The 23,213-nt window shown below is 45.7% G+C and overlaps 3 protein-coding genes and 1 long non-coding RNA gene across 5 annotated transcripts; all 4 read right to left on the bottom strand.

The window, feature by feature from the left end:
- Positions 1 to 815: 815 nt before the first annotated feature.
- Positions 816 to 4,488, bottom strand: LOC122766306 (zinc finger protein 436-like). Of its 2 annotated transcripts, none has more exons than XM_044021064.1 (6): positions 4,119 to 4,488; positions 3,820 to 3,919; positions 3,564 to 3,661; positions 3,252 to 3,394; positions 3,010 to 3,089; positions 816 to 2,411 (listed from the first exon to the last, which is right to left on the bottom strand). In XM_044021064.1, the coding sequence occupies exons 1-6, from the start codon at positions 4,324 to 4,326 to the stop codon at positions 1,091 to 1,093; spliced, it is 1,950 nt and encodes a 649-aa protein (XP_043876999.1). In that variant the 5' UTR covers positions 4,327 to 4,488; the 3' UTR covers positions 816 to 1,090. The 2 variants fall into 2 exon arrangements, with proteins under 2 accessions (XP_043876999.1, XP_043876998.1); XM_044021063.1 differs by having other exon boundaries at positions 816 to 2,414; positions 4,119 to 4,487.
- A 424-nt stretch (positions 4,489 to 4,912) lies between these two features.
- On the bottom strand, positions 4,913 to 8,934 carry LOC122765979 (zinc finger protein basonuclin-2). The gene is made up of 9 exons (XM_044020505.1): positions 8,921 to 8,934; positions 8,432 to 8,468; positions 8,169 to 8,271; positions 7,513 to 7,682; positions 7,371 to 7,436; positions 6,850 to 7,176; positions 6,300 to 6,712; positions 6,163 to 6,219; positions 4,913 to 5,534 (listed from the first exon to the last, which is right to left on the bottom strand). The coding sequence occupies exons 2-9, from the start codon at positions 8,456 to 8,458 to the stop codon at positions 4,913 to 4,915; spliced, it is 1,785 nt and encodes a 594-aa protein (XP_043876440.1). The 5' UTR covers positions 8,459 to 8,468; positions 8,921 to 8,934.
- Positions 8,935 to 12,307: 3,373 nt separating this feature from the next.
- Positions 12,308 to 21,687, bottom strand: LOC122765977 (coiled-coil domain-containing protein 171-like; the record flags this gene model as incomplete). The annotated part of the gene is made up of 19 exons (XM_044020502.1): positions 12,308 to 12,898; positions 14,337 to 14,516; positions 14,608 to 14,775; positions 14,926 to 15,069; positions 15,322 to 15,476; positions 15,557 to 16,154; positions 17,040 to 17,195; positions 17,270 to 17,440; positions 18,110 to 18,280; positions 18,365 to 18,454; positions 19,076 to 19,188; positions 19,268 to 19,355; positions 19,478 to 19,616; positions 20,079 to 20,239; positions 20,367 to 20,459; positions 20,532 to 20,678; positions 20,751 to 20,920; positions 21,005 to 21,155; positions 21,538 to 21,687. Coding segments are annotated over 19 exons (3,309 nt in total), but the record flags the coding sequence as incomplete, so codon positions are not given.
- A 35-nt stretch (positions 21,688 to 21,722) lies between these two features.
- On the bottom strand, positions 21,723 to 23,185 carry LOC122766344. The gene is made up of 3 exons (XR_006360056.1): positions 23,115 to 23,185; positions 22,273 to 22,443; positions 21,723 to 21,775 (listed from the first exon to the last, which is right to left on the bottom strand). It is a non-coding gene; the product is annotated as an uncharacterized LOC122766344 (long non-coding RNA).
- Between the last annotated feature and the right edge of the window lie 28 nt (positions 23,186 to 23,213).

Raw genomic sequence — 23,213 nt, 5'->3', positions numbered from 1 at the left:
TGCTCTTCAAGCTGGTGGGGACGGTGTCTTGTGCCGTTCTGGTTTCAGAAGGCGATAAAAACATTATATCGTGCACTCCGGTGATGGTCATCGCCTGTTTTGATGTGCCCGGCAACATGGTTTTACCCGTGCTGTACCTGCACCACACAAGAAAACGACAACAACAACCCAGAAACTAAAAAACGGAATCAGGACAAGGATCTGTAGAGAACCTTAGCTTCTTACATAAACGTGATCTGTGAAGATGTCGCTGAGATAAACATGCCTGAACGTGTTCAATTGGACTCCCTATGTTAAATCTAAATTGACGCTAAATCTGTAATCTGAACCAGATCCAGATGAAGCTAAATCTGTTAGTAGAGGGTCTGATCCTGCACACACGCCAAATTTCGTTCAATTCCGAAGAGTTCTGATCGAGATTTCTCTTCTTTCTTTTACAGTTTTGCCCGTTACAAGTGATCGGGTTGTAGAATGTGATCATGTTTTGAGACCTTTTCCTGCACACAGGAAGTTGCTACCTGTAGGACAAACTTACAGATACACCTGCACAGATGAAAACAGAAACTCCTTTGTGGAGGCAATTAGCATTTTTAAGTTTAACAAGCTCCAGTCCTTCCAGGATTTTGTCGCCTGTTTTTGTGATTGTTGCGACCAAAAATATTTGATGCGTTTTCCAAACTTGCACCTGAATTGATTACACTTTGAGCAGATTCTTACCAAAACGGAATGGGAACATACTTGGGCGATCACCCACCCATCACAAAGGTGCAGGTGTCAAAGTGTCAGTTTACAGAGAAATAAAAAATAAACTAAAGCTCAGTCCGGCTCATTTAATTTATGCAAAACTGGTAACGCGTTTCTTTACTTACGATCTGTGACGGCAAAGACAAATATGCAAAAACCAGAGTCATGTTTGTGTTTCTTTCCCTTTAGGGTTTTGTTTTTTTTAGGTCACTCATGTATATTCAAATGTTAAAATAAAGACTTTTGTGTGCATCATGCAAATGTCTGTTTCTTGTGTAGGACGCCGCTCTCATGACCAATCAATAGATTTTGAACCATTTGTGGAAACACTGGAAAGAAAGACGCTTTACGTCGCGTCCTCCGCTGCGAGGTGGCTCTTCATGTGCGTCTTCAGACAGTGGCTCTGTGTGAACGCTTTGTCGCACAGCCGACACTTGTACGGCCGCTCGCCGTTGTGAGTCCTCATGTGGATCGTCAGGTGCGTTTTGCGCGCGCACGCTTTGCCGCAGATGCCACACACGAAGGGTTTGGCACCGGAGTGCACGGTCATGTGCTCGTCCAGGTTGTTCTTGCGCTTGAAGGCCCAGCCGCACTCGGGGCACCGGTACGGCGTCTCCCCGGTGTGCATTCGCATGTGAACGGTCAGCGCCCCCTTGGTGCAAAACCCGCGGCCGCACTCCCGGCAGTGGTGCGGCTTCTCGCTGCTGTGCGTCCGCATGTGAATCTGCAGCTGCTTGATCGTCAGGAACATTTTGCAGCAGACGTCGCACAGGTACGACCTCTCGCGGTCTGTGTGGATCTTCTCGTGTTGCTTCAGCGTCCCGGGCAGCTTGAAACTCCGCCCACAAACCTGGCAGCTGTGAGGCCTCTCCCCAGAGTGCGTCATCTTGTGACGGGACAGCGACCTGTAGTCGCTGAGGGACTTTCCACACACGCCGCAGAGGTGCTTCTTCTTTTTTATAACGTGCGTCTTGAGGTGAGCCTTCAGCGCCTCCCTGTGTTCACACACTTTATGGCAGGTGAAGCACGTGTGAGGCTTTCCCTCCACATGGAGTGTCCGATGCTTCTCCAGCGACGCCCGCAGGGCAAACGCCGCGGCACAGACATTGCATTTGTGTGGCCTCTCGCCCGAGTGAGCGGCCACGTGCTCGTCGCGGCCGTAAACGCTGAAGAAAGTCTCGCCACAAATGTGACAGTTGCCCGTTTCGAGACGACTCTGAATTTGGAGGTCTGGCGTCTCCGTGGACGCCGGACGTTCCCCACAAACGCCGCAAACACTTCCCGCATCGTCTGCGTACTCGCGCGGCGTGCCGCACGCGTTGCATGCAGCGGCGTTTTTAGCTCCGACCTCCGTGACACTGGAACATTTGACATTTTGTTTATTTGTTGTCTTCGGTTCACCGTCACCGTCACCGTCACCGTCACTCGACTCCTCCTCCTCCTCGCTCATGTCCGGTTCCCATTCATCATCGCTGTCTTTCAACTTTTCTCTATCTTCCTCTTTTTCGTCGTTATCATCCTCCTCCTCCTCCACCTCTTTCCTCTGAGCGGCAGCGGCTTCCTCGTCTTGACGCTCTCCGTCGTTAGCTTCCTCGGTTAGCATGTTGTCGTCGTCTTCTTGTTGCGATGTTGAGCTCCCGGTCAGAACGTCCTCCGCCTGAAGACGACTGCTGTGGAAAATAAGAAGTGAGAATTTATACAAAACACGCGTCTGATATATGATGTTGACGCGGGAAACACGACACCATGTGGCCGCGTCAAGTATGACGCCTCTTATAAAACCAATGTCTACGAATTTCAAGCGCAGGAAGAACCCTCTTGTGACTGAAGAGAGAGACGAGTAACTGAGGATATGTCGCAACAATAAATTCTCAACGCCCATGTACGATCCCGTCATACCTACAAGGCCACTACTAATACAGCTGTAGGCCACGCCCCCTGATAACTAAATGTAGTTGAAGCGAGAGTCGTTTAAACACAAATCCCCGTGTGACCAATACGTTTGCACACCGGTAACAGACTTGATGACGTACAGTTAAAACAAGGAAAGGAGTCATGGGGTAGTGACGCTGGTGAGTCAAACTGGTGGCAAATCTGTTTTGAGTAACACATTTTTTATAAATAAAATATTGTTATTTGGGGCCAATATATCGATAATCGCATCCCGCTAAACGGGAATGACAATAATTTCAGACAAACACAGCACAGTATCGTCTGTATATCGAGAAATAATTGAATGATTAGCATTTCCTTTGATGTATTTACCTAATTTGTTGCCTGGTGTCACATGTGGGGGAGGAAGAGTCTCCTGCGTCTTCCTCGGAGTCTTCAGTTTCCTTTTGCACCTGAGAGAAACAAAATAAAGACGTCACATCTCACCACGCATCTTGTCCACGCACTGCTTGGGCTAAAAAGGCTCGTGGGACAAACACCTTCCAATCCAATCCAACTTTATTTGTTAAGCACTTTAAACAAACCACAATGGACCAAAGTGCTGTACAGAACACCTTGGGTCTGATGAAGACAGTCGAGGTCCCTCGTCTCTGGATTTCCTCCGCTGTTACCGAATTCAATTCCAAACGACCCCTGTCGGACCTAAGCAGTTCCAGGACGTCCACCTCCTGAAGACCTCGTGGACACTTTTTATGGACTGAGGAGGAAGTAACAAGACAAAATAGAAAAATTCATTTTAGCCACAAAAACTCAGTCAGTTTAACTCTACGATATCTTCAAAACACGTTTACGTCTCACTGTTAGACAGACTTTTCCAGGCAGGGGGCGCTCAACTATGTATCTCATGTAATCAATTTCCCGGTTACCGTTTTTTGAAAGTGCTTCAGTCTGTGGGTTTTCCAGGACGTGGATCCTCAGGTCCACGTGATCCTGAGCGTCAACGACGTTCTGCTCACACGGACGTCTGGAGGATGAAACACGCATTTAAAAATTCTGATTATTATTCTGTGTTTGAAAGAACAAAAAAAGACGGAGGAAATCAGGACAAACATACACAATAAAATGCCATTTTACTACGACTAAATAAGAAAGCATGAATAATGATGATATATAAAATAAAACCTTGATGGAGTTTGATTATTCACATCCTCCAGATCTTCGTCGCCGCCACCCTCCTCTTCCTCGCTGTGTCTCCTGCTGCGTTTCGTAACTGAACGAACATCTGTGCAACCAGGAAGTGTTTTATTTTGAAATGTCCGAGCTTAGCTCACTTAAGGTACAATATTCTTACTTGTTATCATAAGAAGAAGAGGCAGTACTCTGATAATTACTATTATTATGATTTGAAAAGAGAGAATGATTTTATTCAACGTGTGTCAGCGTTACAGGTGATTTCGTTTCATTTTCTTCAAAACTCAAACCTGTTATTGTAATGTTGCTGAGTGTTTCGAGTTTGACCCGTGGCTGCAGCAGCTCCAGCTGCTTCCTCTGCCGGTCGATCTGCTCCCTGAAGCCCGCAGCCTCCTCCTCGTACTCGGACACGGTTCTCTCCACCACCGCTAAGATTTCCTGTGACGCGGCGGCGAGACTCTGCGCCACAAACTGTCTGAGAATATCCGCTTTAGACATTTTTAACGCACTCTGAGTCTCCTCGTCTCTCTTTATAGCGTCTTCATTATTTTGTTCTCATCAAGTGCGACACCTTTGTTGACAAGACTCGCACTGTTTCCGGTTTGGGTACGTCCCTAAATGTCATCCCAGTGGAAACCTGACCTCCCAGATGAGTTAGCTAAGATTTAATAATTTTTTTTTAAATAGAAAAAAATGTGTTTTTTTGTCAAACAAAATCCAAACATTAACCGGTTTTATTTTTTCATAGCTTTTCATAGCTTATTACACAAAACCTCACAATAACAGGCAATAAACACAAGGGGGAGCTCCTGCACAGAGCAGCATGCCGTTAAATCCACATTTATCAACTGCCATAAATGAAATATATGTGCATATGAATGACAGTACATTTCATATATGTGACAATATAACATCGTATATAGGCCACATATATGGTCCAGGAACACACTGTGTATGTTATATATAATATTTACATATGAAAAATATCATGTCTTTTTCAACATGCTAGCTAGCAGTAATCTCAAATAATTCAGCCATTACTTTGAGATCAATTGATTGCTAATGCTTACTGAGATTAGCAACGTCAAAACTCCTCCTCCTTCTTGTTGCTCCTCCCCTCCAGGTTCCCTCTTTCTATTTTCACTGGCGTGCTTGACTTTCTGGGCTTCTTCTTCGGAACGGAGTCACATGATTCCCACTGTTGCTGCTGATCGGTTAGCGCTCCCTGTTTTCCTTTGGCACAGTTTGCCATGGTGATGGGGGCGTGGCCCGACAGGGACACAGGTGCAGTGTTGTTGTAAGTGTTAAGGGTAGCTACGCATTCTGTTTCCTTCATCACAGTGAGGGGAGTGAGGGACATGAGAGGCAGACGGGTGGAGTCGTGGTTGTTGCACGGGGGAGGAGAAGGAGGAGGGGAGTCAGTTTGAGGGGGTTTGGAGTAAGTTTGCCCGTTTAAACCATTTCTAGGTCGGTGGACACGCTCAAGTGTGCAAGAGTCGCCATCTTGTGTGCATTGTTCAGAAGGTCTGTCTCTGTTGGAATCGGTGTGTAGCCGCGGGTTCGGGTTGGCGCTGTGACGGTTGCGGCTACGCAGTGAGCTGAAGACCATGGTGCACCCGGACACGGTGCAGCGATGTTTGATCTTCAGGTGGACAGCGTTGTAGTGGATCTTCAGAGTTCCTGCACAAACAGAGGGGAAATGGTTTCTGAGATGGACCCAAAGGCAACAGATAAGAAGAGAACCAGGACCTGCACTTTGACAAACATAAACCCGCATGGAACCACAAGCCATCTAGGAAGTCTGAAACTTAAGGAAAGAATCAAGAAGATGTCAGTTTCAATCTTGAGGAACCCACAATGTCTTCTGGGGGGAACACTAAGTAACAGTACAGATGTCTGTGAAGGTTCTCATTCATCTGGGCCATAGTCATCTTCTGTAGTTCGCTGTAGGTAACTGGACTTGCTTGAAGTAGGTTTGAAGACGAAAGTTTGGACTCTCTTCCATGACTTCTTCGACATCTTCAAACATTAGTAAGTTCCTTCAACAGCTCAGAACTGAAGAAGCTTCTTGGATGAGAGGCGAAATGTCCTCAAACCTACTTTAAGGTAGTCCAGTTGCCTACAGTTAACTACTGATGCAAAATCCATCCCTGCAGACCAGCAGAGGGCAGTAAAATGAACCCTGTAGACTTCAAACATCTAAAAACAGCTGCATGCCCAAAATTAAATCTGATTCTATGATATTTCAGGGAACCATGTGGAAGTCCAAGACATAAGATCTCTAGAGGAACTTGACATGAACCCTGTGGAACACCAAGACAATCTCATTCGTACCTTTGTCGTAAAAGCTTTTCCCACAAACGCCACAATAGACTCTCCCCTTCCGACTTCCTGCAGGAGAAGAAGGAAGGGAGCATGGGGAAGGTGGGAGAGGATGGAGGGAGGAAGAGAAGGAGATGGCAGGAGAAGGACAGAGGAAGGAGGAGGAGAAGGATGGGAGCGGACGAAAACAGGAGGGAGAGGAGCTCTGCAACCTCGGGTAGATCCTCGAGGGAGAGGATGCAGAGGAGGAAATGAACGGACAGAATGAGGAAGATACTGGGATGAATGAAGGAGGAGAGGGTGAGGAGGCGGTCTCATGTTTGGCCACGCCTCTGAGAAGATTGACCTCGTCATCACTGTTGATGTTTGGATGCCACAGTGACCGGGACTGGACTGGACTGTCAGGGTCTGCTTTGATTTTAAAGACCGGCTCACATTTGGACTCCATCAAAGTCAGATCGTTCTCTTGTGCGTCTCTTTTTCCTTCCTGCCTGTGTTTTTGGGTGAATTTTCCTCTGGGCTCTTGTAGGTGCTGAGTCAGCCTCGGGGGAGGAGCAAGATCCTGATGAAAGACACACAAGGAGGAGGTGGTCAAGTCCACAAGACTAAAGTGGTACATCAGGTTTTTAAGTGTGAGTCAGCACTGAGCGCCCCCTTCTGTCCAGAACCAGTCTGAGACACAGAAGCTTGGCCCATTACCTGGTTGGAAGGAACCAAATGCTGAAAGGCGGAGCTTGGAAGACTTGGAAGCAAAGGCCGTCCACCTGGGAGGTCTTCAAAATGACGGACATCTTCTCTCGAGTTTCTGGACGTTCCTTTACGCTCAGTGAACAAGTCGATGTTTGAGTGGCAGCTCTTGGGGGCGGGATCTGGATCAGAGTGGTGATTGACAGCTGCCAGACACTGAGGCGTCATCAGCTCTGCGATGGGGCGGGTCTCGCCAAAGCGAAGGAACTGTTTGAGGATGAGCAGCTCTTCTTCGGGAGTCGCCATCGTCCAGCGCTCCAACACCGTCCCGCTGGGAAACTGGAGAGAAGGAAGACGTTAACCGCAATTAATGCTGGGAAACTGTCACGTTAGCCACTTGTTTTGTCAAAGTGTAGTCATGTGTTTTTGGTTAGAAACATGTTTTTTGTAATGTTTATACCTTCGTAGGGTAATGTTGGCTTCATTAGCTTCATGCATTTGTTAATGTGTATTTCACACGTACACTTGTGTACCTGCAGCATGTATCCTCTCACATAATCTCCCAGACTCCAGCCCAGTGTGTGCAGGATGTGTCCGACCTGAACAAAAAGACAAAAACATCATCTGGTACACGTCAGTCACGTGTTAGCATCACACCACAGGGGCGGTTTTCACCTGGTCGGGGGTCAGGACGCTGAAGAGGCGATCCAGCAGGATCTTCAGACGGACGGGAACGGCCTGAGCTCCAAACAGAACCAGGGAGCTCAGGTCCAACACCAGCCCAGGAAGAGCCACCTCTGCTGGGCCGCAGCTGGAGGAAGGCGGGGCCCGGAGCTTCTCCAGGGCTGCAGAGAAAACACACGACGGGGGTCACCGGGAGAAACCAACGACGCGTTTTTAACCCCGAGGAACCAAAAGACGACAAAGTCGTCAGGAAAATGTTTACACACATTAGAAATCAAATGAAAATCAAATTAACTTTATTGGCAAACAGCGGAGTCGAAAATCTACAGAAAACACGCCGGAAACGTTTCACAATTAAATAAACACGAGTATACGAATTTGTACCAAAAGGAAAGTGTGATGATGAATGTTAATGATCGTAAAGTGGAAAAGTTTCCAGCAACAGATGTTTGTTTACTTTTATAAGAACTGTGTGTGTGTGTGTGTGTGTGTGTGCAGATGCTCTGTCCAGATGTTCCCGGTGATGCGATGACAGCGACACCTGACTTCATGTCACTGTAGCAACCACACATAAAATCTGCCCTCTCTCTCTGTGTGTGTGTGTGTGTGTGAGAGAGTGCGTGTGTGTGAGTGCGTGTGTCTGTTACCGTGCACCACCCAGCCGTGTCCACAACGATCACATGACCTGAATTTGACGTTTCCAGGTTTAAAACACTGACAGCTGCAGCTGGAGACTGAACAGCTGACGGACTGAGAACAACAAAAACACATATATACATGGAGTATATGTATATATGTATAATTATATATATACTGCATATATAACAATATCATCTTTGTAGGATTTTTTCTAATTGTATTTTTCAGTATTTGTAAAAACATTTAATTATAATAAAATCACACTTGTTACCTCGTGAGTGTCTGGACTCTTCCTCATGTCTCTTCTTCTGCAGAAACAGGAACAGAAAGAACCGATGCTGATTTGTTAAATTTATTATTATTAATGATATTTGTTTGTAATAAATGTGTCATTTTATTTCATTCTTTATAAAAAACAACACTTTTCGTTCCCATAAAAAGAAACAAACATTTGAGTTAATTTTTAATAATCATATTCTAAACTCACATTTGAATTATTAATACATACATACTGTATAGACATTATTTTATTTGGTGTGTATATCAGGTTAAACAGATAATAATAATATTGATAACTATTATTATTATTATTATTATTATACAAGCAGGTGATAAATCAATAAAAACAGTGACTTCAATAAATTACCATGAAAGAAATTTTCCCACTTGATGTTAAATATTATTTAATGTATACGTATGTATATATATATGTGTGTGTGTGTGTATAAGGTAATTCATATGAAAATAAAAACATTCTCACCGTCTGACGTTTCTTTCTCCTTCTCTGTTAATTTCCCATGTTTTTAAAAATGAAAATCATTGATATTTTCCGTCGTTTTCTTTCTTTCCCGTTTCCCTCCATCTCTCCTCACACACACACACACTTCTTTTAAACTCATCCCTCCATCCTCACACTCCTCCCTCTGACGTGATTGGACGACGATGGACGTTCACTTTGTTTCCTCCTTTTGTCTCCGATGTGACGGAGGAGGAAGAGGATGAAGAGGAGGAGAATGAAGTTAGTGAAATATGAAGTCATTTTATTTTGTAAATTCACAAATAAACTGACGCAGGACGAGGAAGAAAATAATAACATCTTTAAATGTAAAACTCAGCATGTATGACGTTTAATTTCATGGTTAATTTTTTTTTGTTTGTTTATGTTTAAAACTAAACTAAACTAAAGTTTCAGATTAAGACTAAAAAGACTCAGATTAAGACTAAAAAGACTAAATTTAAAACTAAAAAATCTCAGATTAAACTAAAAAGACTCAGTTTGAGACAAAAAAAGTCTCATATTAAGACTAAAAAGTCTCAGTTTAAGATTTAAAAACACTCAGATTAAGACTAAATAGACTGGACAGGTCTTGACGATACTCACCAGCTGTCCTTGGTGTGTCCATCAACATCTTTGTTCCCAGGGAAAAGTTCCCCTCTGAGACGAAGGTTCCTGATTGAATCAGGGCGACAGTAGGGCACCACACACACACACACACACACACACACACACACACACACACGAACAAGGTTAAATGAATTATAATTTCTAAAATGTGTTTGTGTCACGATCACAGTTTGACTGAAAACAACAGAAAAACAGATTCAGTGAAAACATGAGATTACCAGAGGAGAAAAAAAAACGTAAGAAAAGACTCATCGTATAAAATCTACGTCAGTTTAAATCTGCGATGTTTTAAGAACATTTTACAACAGACTTTTCCAACAGGAAACTGAAGTTTTTCTCAAACACCAAACCCCATAGAGAGAATCAGTAATTTTAGCTCACGGGGACACAGGAGCTACTGGTCCACTGCTGCCTCGTGTGGTCACTTTGTGTCACTGAGGTTAATCTGAACCAAGGATTTCAAACACAGAATTTGACAAAATAAGATATTTGAATTTAGTGATGGAGGCAGCAGTGGATCAACAACTCCTGTGTGCTGTGACATTAAAATCACTGATTTCCTCTATGGGCTTTGGTGTGAGAGAAAAACTTCACTTTCCTGTTGGAAAAGTCTGAAATCTGACAGTGAGACAAAGACGTGACAATGTTCTTAAAACTTAATCTGATGTAGATTTTATAATTTTTTTCACTGTCGCTCACTTTCTATTCTTTTGTTCTGGAGCGACCTGGTTCACACACACACACACACACACACAAAGGACAGGAGGTGGTACCAAAACACAAGCCCTTTGAGAGGTTCTGGTGAGTAAGTGTGTCAACGAACAGTGGTGATCACACACACACACACACACACACACACACACACACACACACGGTTATCGTCTGATATTGTAATTAGTACGACATCAAAACAAGAAAGAAAGAGTCCATTACGTCCCAACAGACACACATCCTGTCCAACAGCCCTACCTTCACTGTGTGTGTGTGTGTGTGTGTGTGTGTGTCAGATCGACAATATAAGAAACTTTCTGGGTCGTTTCTGCTCTGAGGAGGGAAAGAAAAAACTGTGACACTGTTTGTTTTTTCTTTAACTTATTTCCACAGAAGCTCTTTCACTTTGTGAAGGATTTAAAACTTGAGTGACTTCAGTCTTTAGAGACTCTCCCACACCAAAGCCCATAGAGAAAATCAGCGATTTTAACATCACAGCACACGGGGGCTGTTGATCCACTGCTGCCTCCATCACTAAGTTCAAATGTCTTATTTTGTCACTTTGGTGTTTGAAAACATTTGTTCACATATACCTCAGTGACACAAAGTGACCACACGAGGCAGCAGAGCACCAGCAGCTCCTGTGTCCCCACCAGCTGAAATCTCAGATTTTCTCTATGGGGTTTGGTGTGGGAGAGTGAGCAGTGAAGATAAAGACGCAAACACGTTCTTAAGACATCGTAGACTTGAACTGACGTTGATTTTATCAGGTGAGTTTTTTATGAAGTGGCTAAAATCTGTTTTTCAAAACACCACACCAAACCCCATCACTAAGTTTTAAATGTCTTATTTTGACATTATTTTATAATTCTGTGTTTGAAATCCTGCGTTCAGATTGACCTCAGTGACACAAAGTGACCACATGAGGCAGCAGCAGACCAATCACCAGTTTTCTCTATGGGGTTTGGAGCAAAGGTGAACGTGTTCTTAAAGATATCGTAGACTAAAACTGACTCTGATTCACCACCGTTCTGACTTTTTGAAGGATTTAAAACTGTGACCTGAGTCTTTAAAGACGTCAAATGTCCTCTTAATGTGCCCCGGGGAAACAGTCCCCGCCCCCCTTCAAAGAAAGTTTCCATGTAGATGAAGATTTGAGCGTCAAAAATGGTTTAAAAATAACTTTAAAACAAGTTAATTCTTGAGGTTTTTTTTTTTTTGCTAAAACGTCCCGTCTGATCCTTCACAGTCGTCTGTCCCTCGTCTCGTTTTGTCATTTGTCTCCAAAAACGTCTTTTAGCGTCTGAGGAGCTGCAGGTGAATTTTACATGACGCTAAAATTTCTGTATATTTGTGTGTGTGTGTCCTCATCGCAGTCCCTTGCCCCGCCCCTCACAGCATGTGTGTGTGTGAGAGCGCTCCCTCCTCCTTCATATCTGTGTCACTGCAGCGAGTGTGTGTGTCTTTGTAGTTTGTCCAACTTGGCACCGCTGCGTCACCACAGGGAGTGTGTGTGGGTGTGTGCACGTGTGCGTGTGTGTGTGTGTGTGCGCGTCGCAGGTGAAGTTTCTGAACTAAATCTTCGGTGAATATTCATCGGGGAGAAAACAGGACGCGTTTAATTCATTCTTTTTGTACTTTGTTTTCTTCCGTCATCGGCCAAATTCAAATGCGAGGGGGGCGGGGCTAATATCTGTAGGCGGGGCCCCTGTGTGTGCGGTGGCCCTGAAGCGTTGATTCAGTTTCATAGTTCAGTCTAACTGAATTTACAACACAGATATATTTGTCCTTTTTTTGTCTTAAATCAAATTTTTCTTCCGTTTGTTTCCATTTGAAGAAACTGTTAAAAGTCTGATTTTAGTCAGACTAAGACAACGAGTTTTCTTCCCACTTAAATAGAGCTAGTCTTAGTCGGACTAACATATCTGGATAATGTGATTCATAGTCTGATTACTCCTGCATGTGTACGCTTAGCTGGACTGGAGTCGGACTTGCTGCACCAAAATGTTTTCTTTTCCACACGTATACTTGGACTCGGCAAGTTGTCCGATTGTCTGTCTTAGTCGGACTACGCATGGGTTTCTGGGTGACTCGCTTCCAAATGTGTCTTCAGCTTTGTCGTGGTTGTCTCCACATGGTTTTTGCGTAACATCGTACGAGAAATTCCACATGTCGTAGTAATTTCTGCCGCTTTCCTTGCGTGTCCTCCTCCAAGTAGATTAACTGACCTCTGTACCTCAGAAGTTTGTCCCGCCCCCTCACATTTTACGTCTGGTTTTTATTCGTTGGCGGTAGCGTCAGTAGATTTGCTCACAGTTTAACTTTGTTTTTATCTACGTGACATCTTGTTTTTCGTCTTCACACGGACTGAACGGTTGCCACGCCTGTTTTTCCTTGTGCTGTGTTTTGACACCTCAGGGCCACCGTACCAACGAGCGGACACCTGTGTTTTTGTGTCCTAACATCGCGATCGAGCCGCTCAGTCGTCACGTCTTGTTCAGTTCGGAGATTAAGCGTCCCGTTGTGTCGCTCGCAGCCTGGAGCTTCTTTTGTCTTGGGATTATCCTCGCGTTTATCCTCGGCCCGGGTCCGCGTCGACTCCGGCTGCTTCAGACGCCGTCCCTGTCGGGAGGAAACAAGGACACAAGAGTCCAGAGAAAGTGCCGAGTCATCGGGGATTAAAACTTAAATCTGCGGGGACAAAATTTTGAGCCGGAGCAGAAAACATTAGCCTCGCGGTGAATGAACCTGTCACTCGTCGTTAAAAGGAAACGCCAGAGTCAGCTGTCCTGTCTCTGATGCTAAGCTAAGCTACGCTAGCCGCTCCATTCAAAGCTAATGACAGGAGAGTCGACAGACGGAGGGAAGAGGTTTAATCAGCGTCAGCGGCTAAACATTCAGAGACGAAACCGAGTTTCGCGTCAGTTTCAAAGTTTTTTTTACCCAAAAACCCAAACTTTTCCGTACACACGTCCGTCTACAAATGTAAGGAACGTCCGTCTTTGAATCGCTAAACTGTTCACGTGACACGTGGCTTTTAACGTAAACAAAAAGAAAATATTTTACAATTTTGACCAGCAGTGAAAAATAAATAATAAAATAATAAAACATTTATGATATTCGGTCTTTCATCCATGTCCATTTTTTTTTCATAATTTTTGACCTACCATCAATGTAAAAAATGAAAATAAAACTAATTTGTGTGTGTGTGTTTGTCTTCCGTACGCTCGTCAAACTCCAAAATTTAACACGATTCATTTTTCCGTCCACGTTAAAAATCTCAAAAAAATGTTAGAATTTTTGACCATCAATGTAAAAAAAAAGAGATGAAAATACAAACGTTAAAAAACAAAAAAACACAGTTGGTCTTCAGTACACGTCAAACTCAAACATGGTCACGTGATTTGTATTTCCATCCATAAAAACACAAAAATATTTATTTTTTTTAACCATTTTGTGTGTCCGTACATAAATGCACGTTAAAAATATTTACAAATTCTGAAAAGACATTTTTTTTTAAAGCATTTAAAGCGAAATGTTTCGGTGTGAAAAGATTTGTCCACTTTTTGTCTGAATCAGCACAAACTGTGTGTGTGTGTGTGTGTGTGTGTGTGTGTGTGACAGCAGCTTTAAGTTGCTTTGTAAACGACACACACACACACACACACCCTCAAGCTGTGTGTGTGTGTGTGTGAGAGAGATTTTTTTGTATTCACACATGAATAAAAAATTCAAGGAGCCACAGCTTTAGGCTACACACACACACACACAGAAGAAAATGCTGATGCATCAGTATTAAAGTGTTGTGTTGTAAACTTTTCCAGTTTTCAGAATCTGTGTGACACACACACACACACACACTGTCTGTGTGTTTGTTCCTCTCGTATAAATAAAGTTTTGGTTGTCAGGACGTCTTTGTTTATCCTCTCCCGCTGATCTTCACGTGTCCTCTGCTCTTCTTCTTTTTCTGCTTCTTCATATTTTTCACGTCCTTTGTTTTGACGCTGGGGGTGGTGGAGGGGGCGGGATTTGTGTGGGAGGAGCATGTGATTAAACTCACAGGTTGATTTGACTCCTCCCCCTCCTCAGAGAGACAAGCAGGTGGAGGCGGGACGACGCCGGTCACCTGCGTCCTCTTCTCCCGCTGTTTCCTCTCCCTCTGAACGGCCAGCAGGTGTTTACCCAGAATCCTTAGCGAGCGCTCCTTACGACTCACTTCCTGCCGAGCCTCAGACAGCGCCTGAAGAAAAGAGAGACGGTGACGTCACGGCGAGTTTTTTCTTCAAACAGGAAGCGGAAAGGGTGAGCAGGAGGCGGCACTTCCTGTGTACCTGTGTGGCGTGAGTGAGCGCTCGCCGCGCGTCCGTCTGTTCGTCCGCGTGCAGCTGCAGCGCGCGGAGACGCTCGGTCTGCTCGCCGATCAGCGTCTGAGCTTCCTGTTCTCTGTTCAGAGCCTCGCGGAGTTCTGAACACACGCGCTGGAAACGCTCGGCCGGGACCTGCACGCACACACACGCACGCACACACACACGCACACACACACACACACACACACATATCTACTCAGGACAAAGCCTCATCATTAACCTTAACCATAAAGAGGCACCAAATACAATAACATGTGACTGTGTGTGTGTGTGTGGCCTCACCGTCCTGCCGGGCTCGTCTTTCTCCTGTCTCAGTCCTCTCCTCAGGTTGGACGCCTCCAGCCTCAGACTCCGCCTCTCCACCTCGGCCGAGTGTAGGCGTTGGCTGAAAAGCAGGAAGTGCTGCTGGAGGGTGGACACTAGGGCCTGATGACGAGAGGTCAAAGTTCAAACGATGGACAAACATGGCTGAATCCAAACCAAAACCACACTTTTTTTTTTTTAAATCATATTTTTTGACAGACTCTCGCTAGCTTAACGATTTGACCACACCCCTTTAACCACCGGCCAGCAGGACACACGTATTAAGAGTCACAGCCTAAAACCGTCATTTGTTTCAAATGTAAATATGAACGGACTAAGGATAGATCCCTGTGGAACACCAGCACTCCAAATTACCTTCATGTTGGATCGTGAAGGCGTCAATTGCAGCCGCTGGCTCAGCGAGACCCCGCCTGCTTCGCCCGACGACATTTGCGATTGGTCGAGGAAGTTATCCAGGAGGCGGGACATACCCAGACGGGCTGCGGATGTCACATCTGGAGGGGCGGAGCCTGGAGAGCGACAGAAAACCACAGCTTCAACAATAACGTGGCGACGGACATTGTGTTGAGCAAAGACGGCGTGAAGTTACCAGTGTGTGCCAGCGCCCCCTGTAGGTCAGCCATGGAGGACACGATGGTGGAGGAGAGACGTTTAGAGCGAAGCCACCGAGCACACATGACTTCACGACCTTCGCCGCCGTCGTTTTGACCTTTTTGTGTTGCCGTAGTTGTGTCTCCACAGACACAAACAGCCAAACCGCTGCCTCCTCCCTCCAGCCGAAACATCACGGTGCTATTTTTCGCCAGTGAACGCCACCTCCTCACTGCCAGCACCGCGCACACGCTCCTCCTCCACCTCCTCCTCGCCGCCCTCTTTACTCTCTCCTCCTCGTCGTGGTCTTCGGCGCCCAGCGCGTCGACCAGCGTCCTCACCTCCTCCTCCAGCTCCTCCCTCTCCGCCAAACGCAGACTCAAGACAGTTTTCTGTTCGCAGAGCGTTTGGAGGCGGAGTTGGGCGTGTTTCAGCGCCCCAGCCAGCAGAGCGCAGGCGGACAGGAGGGAGGACGACTCCCTGCGGCTGCGAGAGATGAGTCCGCGCAGCCGTGATAGGTCAGAGGTCAAGGAGGAGCGATGGCGCTCCAGAGAGGAGATGTTATCACGGAGAGATTCGCACTGAGAGCGACAAACCTGAGAGAATAAGACGGTGGAGTTATTTTTTTTAAATCATTAATTCAAATGTAGCAGCTAATACAGCAGCTGTTAACTCGGTAGTTAGCAGTTGCTACATTATCTAACATGTTTAGCAACTGCTACTTTAGCCTCAACAACTAGTTAGCAGCTGCTACATTATCTAACATGTTTAGCAACTGCTACTTTAGCCTCAACAACTAGTTAGCAGCTGCTACATTAGCCTCCACAACTGTTGAACAGCCGCTACAATATCTAAGATGAATGGATAGCAACTGCTTCTTTAGCTTCCATGACTATTTGGCAGTGTCTACATTAGCCACCACAACACCGGCAACTAGATAAAAGCTGCTACATTAGCCACTATACAGTAGTATTGGTTAATGTAGCAGCTGCTACACGGTTCTGACTAGTGGTGGCAGCTGCTAACTAGTTATGGTGGCTAATGTAGCAGTTTTAGGTTGTTAGTCGCCTATGTAGGAACTGCTAATTAGTCTTGGCGGCTAATGTAGCCGCTGCTAACAGGAGAAGTGCGTCACGTTCTTCTGTGATGGTTAAAATCTTAGCATAGAAAATCAGAATATTTTTATCTTCAGGGTTAAACTGTTAAGACTGATTTTTAATTTTGTGATGAATTTTTAACTTCACGGAGACTCGGGGGGGAAAAAAAAACTTGTCCTCTGTGGATTCACATCATCACGTCTCTGACAGCGTCTGAACTTCTGCTGCTGTGAAGTGAGTTTGGTCTCTCGGGGACAATAAAGTGATGAGTTTGGTTTCTGTGATCGCGGGACTCAGACTAAAAGGGACGACGTGTGATGCGTGCTCTTCTTCTTCTTTTTCGCTGACTCAGCTCTGAGCGTCTCCGGAGGGCGGGAGTTTTACCTGCAGCTCGCTCTGCAGCTGCTGCTGCTGCTCGCTCCAGGCGTCCTCCCTGCTCCTCACGCCGTCCTCCAGACGAGACAGCGCGCGCTGCTGATGGCGCTGCAGCTCGCGCACACACGCGTTCTTCTTCTCGCACGCGGCCCGCAGGTCTGTGATCTGCACGAATTTGACAAAAAGGAATTAGTAAAGTTTTCGGGACGTTTAAGTCGACGCTCGGCGCAACTGCTCACCTTGTCCTGGGCCCTCTGGAGGTCAGAGGTCAGCCGGTCGACATGTTCACCGATGACATCGCACAGCTCCTTCCAGGTGAAATTACCCAGGATGCTGTGGGGCTGAGTGAGGAGGACGCTGCCACCGGTGAGGAGGTGCTGATACAAACCGTGGAGGACGGACAGACGGGCCTAACACACACACACACACACAGGTGTATCAGATTAGCTCAGCGTCATGATGAGTGTAATTAAATGTGTTTAAAGTAACGACATCACGTCGAGTGTGAGGTCACACAAACAAAGGCGATTAAACGATCAGCTCCTCAGGACGCCACAGCGACGACGGCGCCAGCGTCTCTGACATTCACGTTTTTAAAACTCACCACTGTTGCTATGGTTACGCTTGTGTCACGACTCTAAAATACAACCCCAGACATAGCCACTGTTTTAGTGTGGATGAACAGAAAGTAAGACTTTTAATTAGAAAATTGCAGGACTGTGTCTTAGTGTGGAAAAACTAAAACTTATTTTGAAATCTTCAGGTGGTGTTTTAGCGTGGCCAAACAGAAACTGCAACTTTTATTTTGCAAACTCGACATTTTGTTTTAGCGTGGATGAACAGAACATGAGACCTTTATTATGAAAACTGTGGGGTTGTATTTTACTGTGGACTTTTACAAATTTTATTTTGAAAATGAGTGTGGATAAACAGAAAATGAGCCTTTATTTTGAAAACTCCACATGTGCGTGGATGAACGGAACACAAGACGTTTATTTTGAAAACTGTGGTCTTGTGTTGCAGTGTGGATGAACATAAGCAGGCTTTAATTTTGAAGGTTTAAAGACAAACATAATCACCTTAGTCTCTTCCTGGAAGTCCTCGTTCATCTTCTGCACCTCCCTCGTTCTCTCCTCCCTCTCTTTCTGCAGCTCGCCCCGCAGGCTGCGGCTCTGCGTCGACCAATCACAGCTCTCCTGTCGAAGGCGGCTCATCTCGTCCTCCAGCCTGACCGCGGCCTCCTGACATCGCTGCGGCAGAAGAGACCAGAACAGTCCTTAAAAAACCATGTTGTCGTCTTCTCAGTCGATGCTGATCTGGGATCAGCTGTTTACCTGGATGTGACCTCTCTGATCTGAGGTCAACTGATGGAGCGTCTGGTTCTCTTCCTGCAGCCTCGCTGACGCCGACAGCTGATCCTGGATCTGACAACAGAAAACAGTATGTATGGGTATTAAGTAAAGTTGTACTCGAGCTAAAGTCATTTTCTCTATGAGGTTTGGTGTGGGAGAGTGAGTGCTTTACAAACTTCAGTTTCCTGTTGGAAAAGTCTGTCCGACAGTGAAGATAAAGACGTGAACACATTAGTTTATGTCTTTGCCGCTTTATCTCACTGTTAGACAGACTTTTACAACAAGTAACTGAAGTTTTTCCTCCCACACCAAACCCCATAGAGAAAATCGTCGATTTTAGCTCACAGGGATACAGGAGCTGCTGGTCTGCTGCTGCCTCGTGTGGTCACTTTATGTCACTGAAGTTTAACTGAATGATGGATTTCAAACCCCGAAGTGACAAAACCGGACATTTGAACTTAGTGATGGAGGCAACAGTGAATCAACAACTCCTGTGTGCTGTGATGTTAAAATCACTGGTTTTCTCTATGGACTTTGGTGTGGCATAAAAACTACAGTTTCCTGTTGGACAAACCTGTCTTACAGTGAGATAAAATTGTGAAACTGTGTTTAAGACATCGTGGACATGAGCTAAAATCTGTTTTTCCCTCGTGATTATGTTCTAAACACCAGAATTGTCTCTTTAAAGTTCACCTGCTTCTCTGTCTCGTCCAGACGCCGCTGGGAGGAGACGAGCGTCATCGTCAGCTGCTGCAGCACTTCAACAGAACTCAGCTTCCCATCATGCACTGCAGGAGATCCACGGCCTGCACACACATACCCACAGAGTGAGAACTGTGTGTGTGTGTGTGTGTGTACAGCAGGTGTGTGTGTGTGTGTATATACCTGTGATGCTGTGATGTTGCAGTGTTTCTCTGACCTGCTGCACAAAACTCTCATGAAGCTCCACAGTATCACACTGAGTCTTTGCTGCCTAACACACACACACACACACACACACACACAAGACAAATTAAAGGGATATTTCACTGAAAATCACATCAAAACATGACAGAATTTACAAATCTGAGGTGTGTGTGTGTGTGTGCGTGTTACCTGCTCCAGCAGTGCATGTGTGTCTCTGTGTCCTTTCCTTTCCTCCTCTAACTTTTCTGAGAGGTCAGAGTTTGTCTTCCTCTCAGTTTCCAAGGCAACACTGAGGTCAGACTTACACTGTCCATACTCTGCCTGCAGCCTACACACACACATAATACAACACTTTAAAAGATTTTTTTTTTGTATGATGTGCTGACATTGTTGTGAGCGCCCCCTGCTGAGATACCACAAATTTGAGCAACCTAAATAATAAAATTCACGTCAGTTTAAGTGTACGAAGTCTTAAGAACGTCTTTATCTCACTGTGAGAGTGAGAGACTTTTCCAACTGACTCACTCTCCCACACCAAACCCCATAGAGAAAAATCAGTGATTTAAGCTCAAGGGGACACAGGAGCTGCTGGTCTACTGCTGCCTCGTGTGGTCAGTTTCTGCCACTGAGATAAATGTGAACAAAGGACTTTTAAAGCCGAAGTGACAGAATAAGACATTTGAACTTAGTGATGGAGGCAGCAGTGGATCAACAGCTCCTGTATGCTGTGACGTCAAAATCACTGATTTTCTCTATGGGGTTTGGTGTGGTGGTTCTGTTGTGACCTCACCGCTCCAGAGCACGCTCAGTGTCGTCGCTCCTCTCTCTCTCCAGGCTGTAGGCTCTCTCCACCTCTCTAAACTGAGCCCTCAGCAGCTCCAGGGTGCACTGCGCCTCCTGCTGGCCGGACCGCTCTACCGCCAACGCCGCCTCCAGGTCCCGCACCCGCAGCTAACAGGGTCACATGACCACAGCGAGATCACCGCCAGCTCGTGTGTAAAGTCTTACGGGATCACAGCGAGACGTGTTAAAGGGACAGTTCAGGTTTTTCCCGATCTGAACGCTCAGCGTTTGTTACCTGGACGATCTCGGAGTTGAACTTTGACTCCAGGTGAGCCGCGCGCTCGGCCTCCACGCTCGACTCCAGTGAACTCACCCTCTGATCCGACACCTGGAGAGAGAGAATGGACGATAAAGGAGTCACCTCCTCACCTCCTCACCTCCTCCTGTCTCCTTCAGTCACCTCCTTCTCCCTCCTGCTCCTCTCCTCTCTCTCCCTCAGGTGTTCCAGCTCGTCCTCTTGACGCCTCTTCACCTCGGCCTCCTTCTCTCTCTCCCTCTGCACCTCCCTCATCCTCATCTCTGACGACTCCAGAGCCTCCTCCTGCTCCTGGAGAAGGAGCAGAACAGTCACCTTCACCTGTGTATGTGTGTGTGTGTGTATGTGTGAGTTTGTGTGTACCTGCAGTATTCGCTGCAGTTGTTGGTTTTCTGAGTCCAGACTCTGGATCAGTTTGTCGCGTTCCTCCACTTCCTGCTGCAAAGCATGCTGGTCCTCGTCCCGCGCCTGACGGGTGACGTCCAGAACTTTCTGCAGCTCCTGGACCTTCTGCTGGAGCTGAGCTGCTCGCTCTGACACACACACACACACATTCAGTCATTAATGTTCTAAACCCCCTGACCTCGTCTTCATGAGGGTGCGTTTGATTCATCCACCTGTGAGTGTGTGTCTGTCTCTGCTGAGCTCCACGGCTCGGTCGGCGACTCGCTGACTCGCAGTCAGCTGATACTGAAGCTCCGCCCTCTGAGCTTCACCACGTTCCACTGACGACCTGAGCCGGGTTAGCTCCGCCTGCAGCCTGCACATCTGAACACACACACACACATTATCATTACTGTAATGTTTTCATTAAACATGATGAAATAAGCTCCTGAAGTTTAATATCAGAGTTCTCGGGCTTAATCCAAAAATTAAAATTCCATAAACTGACTTTTACAATCCCAAAGTTAAAAAAGTTCCAAAAACCCAGGTTTAATCCCAAAGTAAAACATCTGTGATCCAGGTTTAATCCTAAAGGTAACATTCAATAATATTGGGTTCGAACCAAAAATAAAATTAAAAAAATTAAAAAATTAAAATTCCATAATCTATGTACTATTATTAAAAAGGGGCATCATTTGAATATGATTGACTGGGATGTCGGTTACCATGGCGACAGTGACATTGTGTGTGTGTCTGTGTGCCTCACCTCCTGGTTGTGAGTGGACATCAGCTCCAGTCTGTTCTTCTCCACCTGGTTTAGTCTCCACCGCAGCCTCTCCTCCGTCTCGTCGCTCCGCTCTCTGACCTCTGACCCTGCCCTCCTCCCTCTCCTACGCCTTCTTGCATCTCCTCCACTCCTCCCCCTCCCTCTCTCCTCATCCTCCTCGGTCTCTCCTCCTTCTCCCTCCTGTTTCTGTTTCACGACGCTGAAGAGTTCCTTGAACCTGCAGAAAAATGATCAATGATCACAGATATTATAGGAGGTTGGGGACTGTATAAGGTCAGTTTAAGTCAATGGTATCTTAAGAACATGATCATGTCTTTATCTCCCTGTTAGATGGACAGGAAACTGAAGTTTGTAAACCACACCACACCAAACCCCATAGAGAAAGTCAGTGATTTTAGCTCGTGGACACACAGGAGCTGCTGGTCTACTGCTGCCTCGTGTGGTCACTTTGTGTCACTGAAGTAAATCTGAATGAAGGATTTCAAACGCCGACAAAATAAAACAAGACGTTTGAACTTAGTGATGGAGGCAGCAGTGGATCAACAACGCCTGTGTGCTGTGATGTTAAAATCACTGACTTTCTCTATGGGGTTTGGTGTGGGAGGAAAAATCTGAACTGGTTCTTTAAAATGACCTTTTGGTGGAAGTCATACAGGCGTTTTTATAGACAAAACCCAGATTAGTTTGTTTTCATAGTAAACTCTCAGTCTTCACCTTGTCGTCTCCTCCTCGGAGCTCCTGACAGAAGTGACCGCGGTCATCGGCTGTTTCCCCCGCCGCTCTGCTCGACTGTGCCCGCTCTCCCCTCGCCGTCCCCGGCTAGAATGTCTCCTCTGCTCCGCCGGCTCAGTCTGCATCTCCGCCTCTCAGCAGAGTCTAGTAAGCCTGGACACGTTTTCAAAACAACATTATTTGAGTCATTTTTCCGTGACATGATTTAGGTAACAAACAGGAGGAAGCGTTGTCCCGGTGGGGAGGCTGCCTGGTTGCTGTTGCCTTGCCAGCAGATGCACTCACATGAAGCTAAAGCGATCTCCGTTTAAAAACGCGCCTTTTAAATGTTAACACATGAAAAACCAGGTGTGTATAAAACCTACAAGTAATCGCAATGATATTTACAAGTACTTGGAACCACAGCTTTCATTCGGCATTAATTAAACACAAAAAAGACACTTTATTTTTGAGTTGTATAGCTTATAATTTTTATCGCCAAAAGCGCGGAGTGATTGGCGGCATTCAACAAGTGTCCGACTGTTTACCAAGGTGTTCCCAGGGCCATACGTATGCCGTATTCACCGGACAATGACAAAGACCCACTGTACAAGTTGAATTTTGCCACAACCCATCTATATTTTGTACATTAACAAATAATCTGTTAAATTTTACACTTTGTGAACGGAATTAGGTTCTCAAACGAAATGCAACCAGAGTTCGTCCTTTTTTCACGGTTAATATTCAACTAAACAAATTAAACGTTGATTAAACATTTTAAATAACGAATTAAATCACAGCATTTACTGGGAAACACGTACAAAATGTGCAGTAAACACACTCACTTTCACATTAGATGCGGATCGGTTTGAATCCGACGCCATCTTTAGCGTCAATGCGTCACTACTTTACGACAACGTGATTGGCCGGACGGCTGGCCAATG

Source organism: Solea senegalensis, linkage group LG3 (assembly GCF_019176455.1).
Source record: "Solea senegalensis isolate Sse05_10M linkage group LG3, IFAPA_SoseM_1, whole genome shotgun sequence".
NCBI lineage: Eukaryota > Metazoa > Chordata > Actinopteri > Pleuronectiformes > Soleidae > Solea > Solea senegalensis.
This window is presented reverse-complemented; position numbering and strand designations above follow the sequence as displayed.

Bases quoted from the DNA above. Each gene is read 5' to 3' on its own strand.
- LOC122766306 (XM_044021063.1), bottom strand. From the start codon at position 4,326: ATGTCTAAAGCGGATATTCTCAGACAGTTTGTGGCGCAGAGTCTCGCC. The intron at 3,920-4,118 runs GTTTGAGTTTTG...CTGGTTGCACAG, and splicing joins CAGCAACATTACAATAACAG to ATGTTCGTTCAGTTACGAAA. The intron at 2,415-3,009 runs GTAAATACATCA...TATTTTCCACAG, and splicing joins GACACCAGGCAACAAATTAG to CAGTCGTCTTCAGGCGGAGG.
- LOC122765979 (XM_044020505.1), bottom strand. From the start codon at position 8,458: ATGAGGAAGAGTCCAGACACTCACGAG. The intron at 6,713-6,849 runs GTAATGGGCCAA...GTCTTTCATCAG, and splicing joins ATTTGGTTCCTTCCAACCAG to GATCTTGCTCCTCCCCCGAG. The intron at 6,220-6,299 runs TCCTTCTCCTGC...CTTCTCCTGCAG, and splicing joins TTCTCCTCCTCCTTCCTCTG to GAAGTCGGAAGGGGAGAGTC.